At 37.6% G+C, this 14,549-nt stretch overlaps 1 protein-coding gene across 1 annotated transcript in view; it reads right to left on the reverse strand.

Annotated features, from left to right (window-relative positions):
- Positions 1–14,549, reverse strand: part of LOC145890200 (IgGFc-binding protein-like) — a 28,608-nt gene that overhangs the window by 3,199 nt on the left and 10,860 nt on the right. Inside the window, exons 27-61 of the mRNA XM_082981229.1 lie at positions 14,231–14,393; positions 13,825–13,924; positions 12,342–12,535; positions 11,908–12,164; positions 11,382–11,570; positions 11,072–11,210; positions 10,603–10,693; positions 10,116–10,271; positions 9,694–9,826; positions 9,479–9,593; positions 9,225–9,319; positions 8,959–9,143; positions 8,474–8,605; positions 8,030–8,118; positions 7,670–7,826; positions 7,087–7,275; positions 6,743–6,964; positions 6,131–6,238; positions 5,873–6,044; positions 5,689–5,809; positions 5,307–5,442; positions 4,948–5,077; positions 4,532–4,639; positions 4,380–4,471; positions 4,004–4,148; positions 3,408–3,673; positions 2,997–3,161; positions 2,495–2,670; positions 2,204–2,342; positions 1,814–1,974; positions 1,590–1,711; positions 1,259–1,395; positions 999–1,096; positions 464–626; positions 68–189 (exon numbers count right to left, since the gene is read on the reverse strand). Coding sequence (XP_082837355.1) covers positions 68–189; positions 464–626; positions 999–1,096; positions 1,259–1,395; positions 1,590–1,711; positions 1,814–1,974; positions 2,204–2,342; positions 2,495–2,670; positions 2,997–3,161; positions 3,408–3,673; positions 4,004–4,148; positions 4,380–4,471; positions 4,532–4,639; positions 4,948–5,077; positions 5,307–5,442; positions 5,689–5,809; positions 5,873–6,044; positions 6,131–6,238; positions 6,743–6,964; positions 7,087–7,275; positions 7,670–7,826; positions 8,030–8,118; positions 8,474–8,605; positions 8,959–9,143; positions 9,225–9,319; positions 9,479–9,593; positions 9,694–9,826; positions 10,116–10,271; positions 10,603–10,693; positions 11,072–11,210; positions 11,382–11,570; positions 11,908–12,164; positions 12,342–12,535; positions 13,825–13,924; positions 14,231–14,393 — 5,167 coding nt within the window. The remainder of the gene's footprint in view (positions 1–67; positions 190–463; positions 627–998; positions 1,097–1,258; positions 1,396–1,589; positions 1,712–1,813; positions 1,975–2,203; positions 2,343–2,494; positions 2,671–2,996; positions 3,162–3,407; positions 3,674–4,003; positions 4,149–4,379; positions 4,472–4,531; positions 4,640–4,947; positions 5,078–5,306; positions 5,443–5,688; positions 5,810–5,872; positions 6,045–6,130; positions 6,239–6,742; positions 6,965–7,086; positions 7,276–7,669; positions 7,827–8,029; positions 8,119–8,473; positions 8,606–8,958; positions 9,144–9,224; positions 9,320–9,478; positions 9,594–9,693; positions 9,827–10,115; positions 10,272–10,602; positions 10,694–11,071; positions 11,211–11,381; positions 11,571–11,907; positions 12,165–12,341; positions 12,536–13,824; positions 13,925–14,230; positions 14,394–14,549) is intronic.

Raw genomic sequence — 14,549 nt, forward strand, 5'->3', positions numbered from 1 at the left:
ATTCTTGGCAAAAACTTGGCCTTTTTTCATGTTTAAATGGGTATTATTTTAACACCCATTCCCTTACCCTTTTTGCCAACCTGCTCTTACTACAAGACCGAATTGAAATTTGACGACTATAAAGTTGCTTTGATAAATCACTTGAACTCCTTTGTAGTCGCTCCCGGGCAACACACTCAACCCGTTTATCTATAAGCATAAAACATAAATATTTTTGTAAAAGATTCTTGTTGATAATTTTAATTACAGCAATTTGTGGAAAAAGTGAACTTGAAAATAGTCATAAAAATTATTTTCAACGAAAAAACAACGAAGCTTCTGTTCAAGATATTGTTACTATGAATTCGAAAACACGATTTTTTAGGAATCTTTTTAAAATATTTGTTTTCACAATTTGATATACCGACAGCATGCACAAAGACAAAACACCAAAAGAAGACGTCTTTTTTGTTTAATATTTTACCTTCACGTGATCTGTTCCTGTGTAAATTTCCACCTGAATTCCATCACGATTTTCGCAAGGCGATATTCCAACGTTAACAAACATGCAAGTTCTTCCGCATGGAAGACGATAATCGCGATCCACAACCACCGCGAATTCGGGCCAGTTTTCACCTTTCAGTGCACTGCGGAAACAAGTTTTTATCCAATGCCAAACACATTTCAAAATATTGCATTGTAAGCATAAAAAATACATAAACCAAACCTTTATTAAAATATGCTGCATGCTTTTTCTAAAAACGTTTTTGGAAAATTCGTGCAATTATGGGTAGTGCAATAGCGGTATTGAACCCGACAGTGTCAACAGCCTAAATCTGATGTTCATGAGCGAATAGCGATCACGTACTGGCGTTATGTTACAACACCAAAAAAATGCCCAAATTATGACATGAAACTTTTGCAAACGTTTGGTGTAGTGCCGCACAAATACCATAATTTATTTACGCGTCTGTGTTGTTTTTCTATGTCGGTTTAGTCAGAAATTATATTTAGATTACCCGGAAGCAGTGTAAGAACAGGTTCCGTCAAAGTAGTATTGAGTTCCATCAAATGTAGAAATGTACGTTGGTCCCCAAATCATACAATGTCCGAAGTTCTAAAATATTGACAAAAACCATTAAGAAGTTTGCAAATGAAGAATTCAAACAATCAAGTACAAAATCATTTGACGCACTGCAATTAATTTAACTTCTTGCTCCTCAAAACACAAAGTTACAAACAAATATTTTTTCAGTTAAATTTAGAACAATACACTTACCGGATTGACACATTGAAAAGATCCACCAGATGGCAGGCACACTTCATCATTTTCGCACATAAAAGGGCCACAAAGCCATTGATTCGGTCCAATGCATGTGCATTGATGCGTGCAGTTGCTGTTCATTTCCGTGACACCTGGAAAAACAATGTCATCATTCGTCATAAAGTCAGTTTAGTTTATTACTGAGAATTCAGTTCTGATTGCTGTGATTTTGACACGCTATTTTACAGACACGCTACCAAATCTGTTCCGAGGCCTGCTGCCTTATTCCAACTAAGGATGCCTTATCGTAAGATAATCAACATGCTGGTAATATTTTTATGAATACCTTGTGCTACAAAACCGCTGGACTCAGGGTAGCATCCACACAAATCTTCCCGTATGCAATTTCCGTTTTCATATATGTAGCCGAAGTTGCAGACACATGCGTCAATGTCGGGAAGTGGACAGCTTAAAGATTGAACAAAATTCATATTCATTTAACTAGTCATATCTTAACGTGCAGGCAAACTACCAGTTTATACCAAATCAAGCAATATAATGTCAACTTACCCAGTGGACGCTGTCCGGTCGTTGCAAGTGTCGGGACAGGCGGTCGTACATGTTTGAAAATTTGAGTTTTCCGGACAAACAAGTTCCGGTAATCCGATTTCGTTCCTGACGTCACATAGTGGTGTAACTTCCCTGCATTTGGTGATTACTTTCAAAAGGATCTGAAACAAAGAAGGAAAACAAGATAGATCGGCATTTGTGTACATTGCCAAAAGTAGCATTAATTTTTTTTCTGATCATATTAATAAGAGTGTATTGTCTTATATTTGCAAACAAAATCACAAAAAATAAAATTTAAGATAATTACGTCAAACATTTAGGCCCATCTCTATGACAACAGTACTCGCATAAAAAAGTATGAAACAAAATGCACAACAAGAAATAACTTACTAGTTCTAAAACTTCAAGGTCACCATTTGTGGCACACAAATCGAATACACAAGTTAAAAAGTCGTTTTCCAGAGAGATAAGTGCCAAACATTCAGAAAATGCAGAGGATTTGATTTTTCCACAATATTCCAAACCAGAGCTGCAATTAAATATAATAAAATAACATGTCTTGAAACTTTACCATCATGTGACATTCGTGTGAACAATTTTGCTTATTATAACTTTTGTGCAAAGTGGCCACTACAGGCATTTTTTAAAACTAAATACTTAATATGAACAAAGCCATCTCACTAAGTCATCCGATCTGCAGTTGTGCAGTTGAAGTCGCCTGATGGATCCGGAACACTGCAGTTTCCAACTTTCCAGCTCATCGCGAAAACCCTGACGTCATCCACCTCCGTCCCGTTAGAGAGTTTAAAATCGTCGGTTGGGTCTCCATTCCAATCCCCACATAAACCTCTGGTATTCTTCAAACAAAAGGTTAGTTTTGACGTTTACAGAAAAGTAAAATTTGTTGTTAATTGTTTTTATGACTGAACACTCGCCTTCAGTTGTTAAATCAGTACATAAATAAGTTTGCATTTAATTTAATTTGAACACATATTTAGAAAATCAAATGCACAATATAGGCTATGGATTCAGCAATAACTCAATGAAATTTAGTGTAAAGAAAGTACGCGTATAGACAATAAATATGCGAAATAAAATGACATGGGCACCGATAAAACCATAAGGGTCATCGAGTCTGGCGCCTGACAATCATACACATACGATTTAAAATGCCAAATCTTACCCCTGCCTTGAAGGTCACTGGCACGGATACCCGGACATCGAATCCGTTAAATGTTACCCTGAAGTTGTCCACTATCAACACAATGCGTTTTCCGCTCTGAAATATCTTCAGGTTCCGTATTCTGTAATCCGTCAGTGTCACCGGGTGGTTAAAGAGGTTTGTAATCTAAACAAAATTAGAGGTTGTGAATATCAACCCTACACTAGGCAACAAAAGTAATACACGTTAAAAGATATTTCAATATATTATGGTAAACAAACACATGATAAATTTGGCAGGATGGTAAACAAGCCTCGTTTACACTTTCCGCGATATAAGACAAACAAAAAAATATCAGTCTGTTATCAGTAGGCCTAACAAGGTTTCCTTTCACAATAATCGTTGTGTAATACGATCTAAATGCATCTTTACCGTGGCCACCATTCCAGCAATTTGCTTGCTCATTAAAACGTCCAACGTAGCATTTTCGAATGTGAAAATAACTCGGACGTTTTTGACCCACGAAACTCGCCCATTACCGTTCCGAAACTCGTTGTCCGTGATCACTTTGAACGTCTCCCCTGTGAGAGGGTTCGTGACTTCGACAAGCAAGTAGGTACACGCCCCCATGTAGTCGTAGAATTTTCCGTCAAAGGTTTCGTAGTGAGGATCTCCATGGGCTACACACTCCCCATAACCTGAACAAAACCATTTGTTCAACTCATAATGATACGAACGATCCAAGAGAGAAATTAGTTTTGATCATATTCATCTACTAGTCTGTTTTCTGCTAAAATAAAAGCACATTGGATGATTTTCCTAAATGGGTTGAAATTGATGTACAAAGTTCGCGTTAGTTTCGTTGTTTCTCAAAGATCTATGTTGAATAAAATACGCCCAAAACAATTTTGAAATTTCTTCTTCTTAGTGTTTTCCTGAAGTTGTCAATTTTCTACGGAAAATAATGCACAACGGAGAAAAGAGATGCGAAAAATATAGTTAGCATTGTAGACACTCATTATACTAACTTTCCGGAAGGCAATCCAACTGTCTTGTAGCAAGTGAAATGCGACAAAGTTCATCAGCCGAGCATTGAGTATCAGAACATGACAGAATAGCATTTTCACATGTACACCATTTCTCACAACCAGGTTTATAGAACGTTGCTCCCTTCTGCAAGACCAGAACAAGTGTTTTAAAAGCTAGGGTTAAGTTTAAGAACAGTTTAAATATATATTTTGAAAGTGCGCAAACAACTTTGTGGAGCTTTTTCTGCTGGGTTTACTGTTTCAATGACATAGTTTTTTTTTGAAAAACAACTTGCTTGCATCACAATATAAAATCATATTTTTCCCATCATTCACAGACCTATTATTTCGAGGAAAACAATAACTTTATACTAACCATATAATACATTCCGTCTTCTGCGCAGCCGCAGTCACTGATTAAAACGCATTCATCACCGGACAGAACGAACCCATCGTCGCACACACAACCTCAAGGGTAAAATATGTTAAAGGCAACATTGATTTGGTCGAATGAAAATACACATGTACCTGATATGGGAAACAGTATGCACCTTTCAGCACTGTCGCGGTCCAGACAGGTATTGGGACAAGCTGTACCCTCATGTTCATAATGAGAGTTTGCACGACACGAATCGGCTGAAATTTCAAAAAAAGTGAAGATCAATCCCTAATATCAAAAGCAGCGTTTTTGTTAATTTAGGAATCAGAAAAACACAAAAATTATCATTTTTTCTCATATCTATATACGAGCGGCTGGATAATGGGTTTAGTCTTGGAAAGCTGACACGGTGAAAAATGTAGGGCTAGTTATCATTGCATTATAATGCAAATATAACTATTACCACAGAGAGACACTGACAAGACAATACTGTATAATATTACAAAAGTTTAATAAACTTGTGTAGCCAATTCATTTATGTAGCATTTATTGTTTAGTGACTTACGAATGTTAGTTTGGTTTCTCCAGTCGCAGATGCTTACTGGGACCTTTTGACATCTGCGAGAATACTGTGATATTACTTGTTCGAGGGCTGTTAGATCTCCGTTCGTTACGCACATATCAAATATGCAGTTCTGTTTGTGAAGTAGAATAGATTTAGGTATACTTAACTAACCTGGAATTTGTAAGCAACATGATTTAAAGTCTTTAAGAGGCTTCCATTTATTTCCGCTAATTTTATTCAAACTATTAGAAATGTTATGGTTTCAATTTGGAGCACATATGAAGCACTTATTCACTTTTGCACTTATTTACACACATGTGCGCTAGTTGTTCAATTGGAAAAGAATCAGTAGAAAGAACCTGAATAACACCAGGAGTAGGAAGTATTGCTCGACATTCGTCAAAACATTCAGAATTAAAAATGTTGCATAGCTCTCTGTACACTTCCATGTCCATGCAATTCCCGAAACTGTCGTTTTGAAGACCGTCTCTGCAACTATAACATATGTTTGAAGAGAAGTAATCGCAATGAAATATTCTAACATAAGATAGGGTTTCTTAATCAGATTCCTAATCAGAGTTGCTCGCACACCCCAGATGCCCGTGATCTCTTAGGTTGCGAATATGTTAAATTTTTAAAGGTTGGTTATACAAATGCTGTATTTCATTTAGGCCTATTGATCAAATTAAAATACATCCATCCACTTATGACTATAATTGATCACGTCATCGATAAATTTACCCATGGTCGTCGCCACCAATTTTGTGACTATTGCCAAACTCTGATGCTGAGCCAATTACAGTCTCATTGTGCGCAAGAGTAAACTCGTCCGATGTGATGCCATTCATGTTTCCGCAAAGACCTATAGAGGAACATATTTTTGAATAAAATTGATTATGTTACTATTTCATAGACAAAACCGCACCAGAGACAAAACCACTGTACGAGTTGGAAAGTTCAATTTCCATGTTTGATTTGCCATCGTAAGAAATTGTCAAACCAAAAGCCGTGCTGGTAACAAGAGAAGATCCGCTTCGAAAGATCGAAATTCCGATTTGCTCCAAGTTGAATGGAGCGTTGACGAGAATCCCATTATGCTGCAAACGATTGGAAACGTTGGTTATACGACGTGTGTTAAGGAGTTAGATTCCATGCAAACATGAATAACAAAACGACTCTGTACCAAGATTCGTGGTCCTTGGACATATTCGATGGTGTCGTTGTCAACTTGAAGAAATGCACGTTTCAGCCAAGAAATCTTCCGATTTTTAGAACGAATTTCGTTTTCTACCTGAACAAAACAATCAGAAATGCTGTTGACACAGAATATTAGTGATGCATTAGTTTTCCTTGTCACTGAAGGAAACCACCAGAATTTTTAGCTTCATGTGATTTCTCAATAATATTCAACTGTCAGACTTTAGTTATTTGTCATTATTAGTAATGAATCCTTATTTATTCAGAATATTGAAACAAAAGCAAGGTGCCGAATGTGAGTGTGCGCGACAGTTAACCACAAAGGATATGATCAACATGTTGGCGATAAACCACACCGTTTGGTGGCATAACGACAATGCCTTTCAAAGCAATAGGGCACGCTTCCAATGAAATTAGTAGAGGGGTTGGTAACTCCCGGCCCGAGGAGATTATTCATAACGCGTCAAGTCATTTACGAATTCGTACCCTTAAATATTGGTTAACATCCAGGATTGTGGTGCGCCAGGAAGAAAGAACAAAACGAGCTTAAATGTTATTAAATTTCGTGAAATCAATGCTTCAAAAAAAATTCAGTTACCGATAGCACAAATTGCTTCAGGTGTCCACCGGTTGTGGAACTTTCCACCATTCTGTACAGACAAGTTCCTTGAAAATCGTATTCGAGACCATCAAAGGTTGTGTAGTGGGGATCTCCCTGTATCGTGCAGGTTGCCGACCCTTCATTATAAGGAAATGATTTGTTTAAAACCTTGCTATCAGAACCGTTTTGGAACATGTGAACAGTGTAATGTGCTGGCCACTATATCAACAAATTTTGTTCTAGTTATAAACGCTTAAAAAGAGTTATAACATATATGGATTACACGTTACTTATGGCAGTAGTCAGGCTGCTAGATAAACGTGTATGTTTAAATATAAAACCATGCAATTTTCACCGACAAATTTGCATCCAAGTTTCTCGACTGTCCAAGAACCGTTGCTTTGACACACGCTGGTTTCAGTTGTATTAAGTATGTACTCAGCATCGCATTTGATTGTGCAAACTGAATCAACGTTGTTGAGGTTTGTGCAGATTATTCTGCCTCCCGATGATGTGGTGAGAACCGGACACTAGTAGGGAAAAGAAATATCGGGACTAAAACCTGGATACAAAAACACGAGTTGAAGAAGGGCTGCACATAACGTAGGTTGGAATAAGTAGAGGTATAGGCATCAACATAACCGACAACATATATGTAATGTAAAGGTTAAATGATCAAGAAACTGAGCGACGAATGAATTTACAGGTATTGTGGTAAGAATCAACACAGCATAATTTCAGAAATCAGATTGAGAAATTTTAAACATGATCATTACATCATATCAAATTTTTTGGAGGAATCTTTATCGTTTAGATGAAGACGGTTGTGTTTATCTGCTACATTGAATCACCAGGCAATGTCATAGCTCTGGCTTTTATTTTCAAGGCCATCGTATTCATACGCACACTTGCATTTAAACTTACTCTGACAGACATATCGCGAACTAAGACGTTGAAGTTAATGAAAACGAATTCGTCCACAGTGGTTGGGGTAGCAGTTAAAGTAATGCGACTGACTGATCCTGGCACTGCATCAGCTGGTAGTTCCACTGTCAAGTCTATCTCCCCACTGCTTCCATCACTAAAGTAAAACACTGGTTTAATGTTTTTTTTTTCTCGAAAACATGTATCACTATACGTAAAGGGGTACAATACAATAGATTTTGGATGAAGATGTATCTAATGGTTTGGCTCTAGTGTGAACTATATGTGCTTTCTATGCGTTAATATTTGCTAAACGTCTTAGTGGAACAGTAGTTGAACAGTAGTACAACAAATGCTTACAAATCAGCGTCGACAGCAAAACCCAAAGCATCGGAAAAATCCAAGCTAAAATCGCTCAATGAAATGCTGGTTGTCAAAACTGTGTTGAGCTAAAGACAAAAATATTTACTGATACTTTAGTGCGATTGCAATCAAACATTTGGAACTCAACAGACGTGACTTTTGTCTTTAAAAGTACACCAGGTTTTACCAAAATCAAATGGCTACAACTTAGATTAGTAATTTTGGTAGTTTAAAATAAATATTCATGATATTGAAGGGCAGGCCCAGATTTATATACGTTATGTCTTCCTCCGCGAACACAAAAATTAAGCCCATCCCCGCGTGCTGGTCTCACTTTACAGAACCACTTCCTTGTAATTTTAATATAACACCTAAAACTGATATCGAATCCACGTATGTAGTAAGTATAGTTTTGTTGCTAAATGCGAAATATAGAGTTACCGTAGTCGATGTACTGGGATCCAAAACCTGATCTTCTATCGGTTCGAGAGACATGTCACTAACTAGAGGCGATACAGCACATGGGTCGACACGTGTAAATAAGTTTCCGTCAGAATCCGTTCCCACCAGTTGCTGTAAATTTACGTTCGTTACGTGAAACGGGAAAAGTTTTTTGCTGTTTATCTGTATATGCATATAAATGAGGCTGTCAAAATTTAGGACAAGGAATTGTTTATTTATGGAATATTTAACGTGGTTGCTGACTTACAACGATCTTGTCAGCTAAATAGTCAAGCAAGACGTCCACTTTGTGGTGACTATGCAATTGCCGTCAACTATAGGGTACCAAACTAGATGCAGGCCAACGGAGACAAACCAAGACATTTTAGGTCGAAACAGTGGCCTTGTCCACAGATCATAAAAATATTGGCTCTATTGTTTACACATAAACAACTTAATTTTCACCAAATTACAACCGAACCAACCATGAAAAACCTTTCACTGGGGATGGTAAAAATATTCACAGTACGGTATTCGATCATGCTGTCGCCGCAAAGCATCATGGGTAGTTCGAATATGACATCACCACTCTGTGACAAAAGTGCCACGTGGGTCAAGTTGGCTGACATGCTGTCGCCATAGAAATGGCCGAAAATGTGAGCATTTGTTCCTAGAAAACAGGTAATAGTTTAATTGTTTTTGCATTATTAACGTGTTTAATTTCTTCGACATAACTAAACCACAATTTCACCTGCTCTTGGTTGATTCCGGTGCAAAAACTTTCCGCCAACATCTTCGACCAAGTTGGGGGAAGCCCCGAATGTAGTCGCAGCTCTCACCTCAATGCTGTTAAATACAACGGCAACAAGATAAATAAATAATTTTTAAACGTCAACTGAACAGTTCATACGCTCAAGACTACAGCTGTGGCGAAAATGTTTTTGATCTGGTTTCCTTTCAGCATCCATATACTAAGAAATTAACAGAGAAGTTTGAAAAACGTACCCAAAATTTGACCCTGAGTCGGTTGCAAAGGTGTAGTATCCTGGAGGTAAGACACCTACACGTAAAATGGCCATCCCGCTCAAATCAACCTCTGTCACTACTCCGGAAACCTCAACTAAAAATAAATGTTCGTTATACCTCATACCAGTGATTGAAAGTAACATTTTAGCTTTTAAATTTTTAGGCAACTTCATCGATTTATTATGTTTTTTTACCTCCCAAGGAAGTTTCCACGATAAAGTTTTCTAAGTCTTCTCCTGACAAAATAATTGTGATTTCACCGAGGGTTGCGTCCACTGCAAACTCGACTCTTTGTGTTGCAACCTCAGAAGCGCTAAATATTACAACCTACAAACATCGTAAGTGGGGTACTGAAAACAAACCGTACGAAAGGAATAAAGCAGGAGGGAGTTCCACAAGGTTGATGTTTTTCGGGAGCTTATCAATTTACTTCAGGTAGAACCGAAAAGATTGTAAAATATTGGTATTTTTAAACTGCCGGCTATGGAACAAATATTTTTCAAACAAACCTTCAAAAAAATGTGCATCATATACCAGGTATTAATCAGCCTTCTATAACTTATATGAACAAAAACCTTGATTTACCCCACATCCAAGTTAGACCTTTTTTTGTTACCTGTCCTTGTGTAGCCAAAGCCATAAAAATTTCAGTTGCTGTATCGAATTCACTCTTATGTATGACGCTCACCAGTCCCCCTGATGCTCGGGAAACGCGGGTGTAGAGTGGTAACCCGTTGGAAGAAGGCAAGCTGTTGGTGAGCATGCATACCACCTGTAACACAAGCCACACCTAACTTTCATGTAAACTTAGTTTAAAATGGTTTAATGGGTATTTTGTCATATTTTGCACCAATGCACCAAATGTGTATCAATTCGCATAACTACAAAACGTTCACTATGGACGTTTATGATAGACAATATTTTTTCCGTTGAGTATATGTTTGAAGTAAAATAAAAACTGACGTCCAAACTGATGATTAAGGATACGAGGGACAAACGTTTGTTTTATGGGGTTTGAGATGAAATATTGAACTCCAATATTGAAATATTGATTTTAATGCAAAATATCAGCGGTGATTGCTTTTTAATTAATTGGTACAAACTCTTATTTTCTTGAGAACAGCAAGGGCGATGACTCGACTCTCCAAATAATAATCTTTTGCACTTCCATCGGTAATCAAAAACACAATTGACCTGACAATAACCAGTAAACAACATTATGCAATGCACGCAACCTTACAAACTAAGTGAATGCGCCTTCAAACAAAAGTATTGCAAAATAAATACGAGAATGTGGAGACGTTTAAACCCACCAGAGTGGTGATATGTTACACGCTTCTTTTTCCTATTTGATGCCTTTTGGCATTTTACCACTCTGTTTTGTGAGCCTTTTTGCATGTACATCCTCATGAAGGTTGTCGTATAATAATCGAAACCTCGAGAGAAATTTATGTTATTACCAGCAGAGGGTTTTGAAATGCTAATTGGCCGTATGTATTCAATAAGATCAAAGGAAATTGAAACTAAATGACATCATCATGAAATAATGTCTTGGTTTTAACTATCATTCACCGTTTGGTGCTAGCCAGAAGAGCTTGTTCAACGCCAGTAAGCGAAATCTCAGGCCTGTCGCCTCCACCCTCCGCCGTCAGCGCACTGAGGGCAGCTATCATTTCCCCGGGCTCAGACGTCGACGTCAAAGGACCGTATTCTGCAATGAAACAAGAAAAAATGGATTTTGTTACGAATTGCTTTACAGTCTTGTCATGGCCTTTAATGGGACAAAATATTCAGTGCTTTGACTACACTAGATCATAAATAAAATTTTAGTAGTAATTAGTTCCTTAAAGTTACGATTCAGCCTCTGAGCGTGTAAGTATACCTGGGTCGTTGAACGGACTGAGCACGTATAGAATGGGTTGGTTGATAGTTCCCTCCGTTGCAGTAACAATATTGATTGTGGCTTGTCTAACAGCATTGATCTCACTCTCCATGCTACCAGTTGTGTCAATTGCAAAAGACAACGTGACTCCAACAGTCAAGCTCAGATACTGGCGATAGGAAGCGATTGCTAAAAAAAGTATTTTGTGTTGCGTTACAGTATGGTTTCAGCGTTTGCAATAAATATGAGTTATAGATATGAAAACAAAGTTGTACGTGTATATTATGAATAGTAAAAGTTTCATCATTGTATAGAAATAAGTGGATGCCAAATTAATACCAAAAGGACAGTTGTTTCTATAATTACAATACCTGGCAGCAACCGCAACACTAAATGTGGTCACAATTGTTTGAAAAATTTTAATTCAATTGCCGGGAAATACTTGCATATATTCTACAGCGATGGCATTGGAATTTTGTGCGAATACCCGCTAACGACGGCAATATGTTTTCAAGGAAAGACTTACTGACAGAATCTTCAATGCTTCGATAAACCATGTTTATCAGCGAATTCATGATTACAACTTGGGGGTTGGTAATCGCGTTAAGATCCACGCCGTTGAGCTCAGGAGAGACTGCAATAATGGAAAGAAACAGCTGCAACGTTTCCTTTCTGGCTCCATCGAATTCTCCGATCGCAATCAAACCGATTACATTTTCAATGCTCTCAGAACCAGTATGTTCGGATGAGGCAAAGAACGCATCCAGGAACGAGTTTAGAACGCTGTAAACCGAGACTGGTGTTAACGCAGTTTAACATAAAGATCAAATATTTGCTTTGGACACTAAAAAAGACAGGACCTACAAATGACTTATATTCTGCAATGCTTGCAGCTATACACTTATGTAACCTATAGGTAATGCATCTTTTTATGTTTTAAAACCGAGTTTGGATTATCACCTAGCTGTCGAAGCCTCTCCGCCGTAAACCTCAAAGAAAAGATCGTAGAGGTTGTATTTCTGATCCTCTGACACAGGAGGAAATCCATCTGGGCCAACCACATTTCGGGCGAAGAAACGCGTCGTAGCGTCCACCAAGTTCTGGAGCAAAACCGACTCCAACGTGGTCGTTCCTGCCGGCTGAGCCGAGCACGACTGCAAAAAACACTCTCTGTAGTGGTCCAACAAATTAAAATATTATTAAACAGCGTGATAAAAGGTAGTTGACAATAACACAACTAAAACCCTATATCACAAGTAAAACAACTTACATTTTGTCCTTGGGAGTTGACAACCATCCAACTTCCAAGGATAAAACAGGTTAGCAAAAACCTCATCGGGCAGGTAGTGTCCCAAAACTTCATAATACTCCACTCTAAAACCACCGAAAAGCCTGTATTCTGTTCGTGATGTAACGTGTTCATTTATTTATTGAAATAGCTGCAGGCAATACAGGCGAATGCGAAACTCACCATGTTAAAATTGGAATAAACTTAAAATACAAGAAACATGTAAAACACTTTGCATATCAAGATATTTCAGGCAAGCCCCACATAAAAGAGTGAGACTAAAGCTGTTATGCCTTGATCTGCAAGGAAGCCCCTGCATTTCATTTACTCTATATACTGTACTGTACAAACCAATACAAAGCTTATGCTACAAACATTAAGTTTCTGTTGAAAGACGCCCGCTTCGACTGACTAACAGAACCTTGTATTATGTGCCAGTACGATTAACGTCGATCTCCAGAGGATTTGACAAGCTGCGGAAATTATGGAAACGTTTAATTCTTTTCCCGGTCTGTTCGACTGATTGTGTTTAGCCTACAAGCGTCAAATTACAACATTGTTTTATTCTGGACAATAACCAAATTTTCGCAGACATAAACAAATTATTTGTGGTTGTTGAAGCACACACGATTTTGAAAAATACACATAGATAGAAATTATAGGAGGAAAAAGGAAAAATATTTTTATGCGCAATGAAAACTGAACATTTGGGTGTGCAACCATCCATGTAAGACTAATGTTATAATTGTGTGGTGAACTAACATACACAAACCAAAATATATTTTGATTATCCATAAACTTGAAAGTTTATGCGTAAAGTGGGGCTTTGGTGGTAAGTTCACATAAACTTTGTGAAATCCACTAAGCATGGTACCTAAAGTAACTTTACTTTATACCTAAAGTAAAGTAAGGAAAAAAAAATTTGACAAGCAAAAGTCTACATTTTAACACTGCTTTTTGCCAATGAGAACATATTATGGGAACAACGACTATTCGACTCTTGTGGAACAAACGCAAAACTCATATCAAGTTATATATCAAATAAAATCAATATTGCACATGCGGCAAACACAAATAGCAAATAAATGCGGACCAGCACTGACGAAAATGTAATCCACTGCACCATAAGCTTTAATCGAAACACAGGAACTTTACTGCATAGTCAGGACACAAAACGTCATCTGCTTGGTCTGAGTTGTCACAGAGCAAACCATCAACATGTGAATTAAGACGCAGAAGAACTTCGCTCTGCGAACTGCAAACAAACCCATTTAAGACATGCATGGATTATTTAATTTGGAAAACTATTCGACATGTATTGCGAGAAGTTCATGGAATAAAACATGTTGGAAAACACTGTCTGTTGTCATAACAACAAAAAACTATTTTTGTCGGTTTTAAGTTTTTACAATAACCTCATGCAATTCATCTTTGAACAGGACATCAAAAAATCTTTCTAGTTTCGGAAATCACTGCAATACAACGTACCATACCTTCCAATTGTGTGGGGGCATTCCACAGCCTAACAAAGTATCTTAACACAAGTTATAACAAAACTTACTCTGGTGATGGCGTGGTTAAAGACACTATCTTGGTTTCAAATGCGATTGGACGTGAGCAAATCTCCCCTGGATAAAGACTTCTTATCCTTTCCAGACTCTCGTTGTCTCCGCATCCTGATGGGTTGTCGGAATTAAACCATTCTGTCCAAGCGACTTTGCATGCTGAGTAGCAGAAATATTTGTTCACATAAAGCAAAATAAGTAACAAGCTTTATTGACTAAGCTACTCTACAGTTGCGAAACATTAGAAATTTGTAGACACAAGCGTCTTAGTATCTATAGCGTTGGAAAGATGGGTCACAAAACTTTCGAAAACTT

Source organism: Ascidia mentula, chromosome 2, assembly GCF_947561715.1.
Source record: "Ascidia mentula chromosome 2, kaAscMent1.1, whole genome shotgun sequence".
Lineage (NCBI taxonomy): Eukaryota > Metazoa > Chordata > Ascidiacea > Phlebobranchia > Ascidiidae > Ascidia > Ascidia mentula.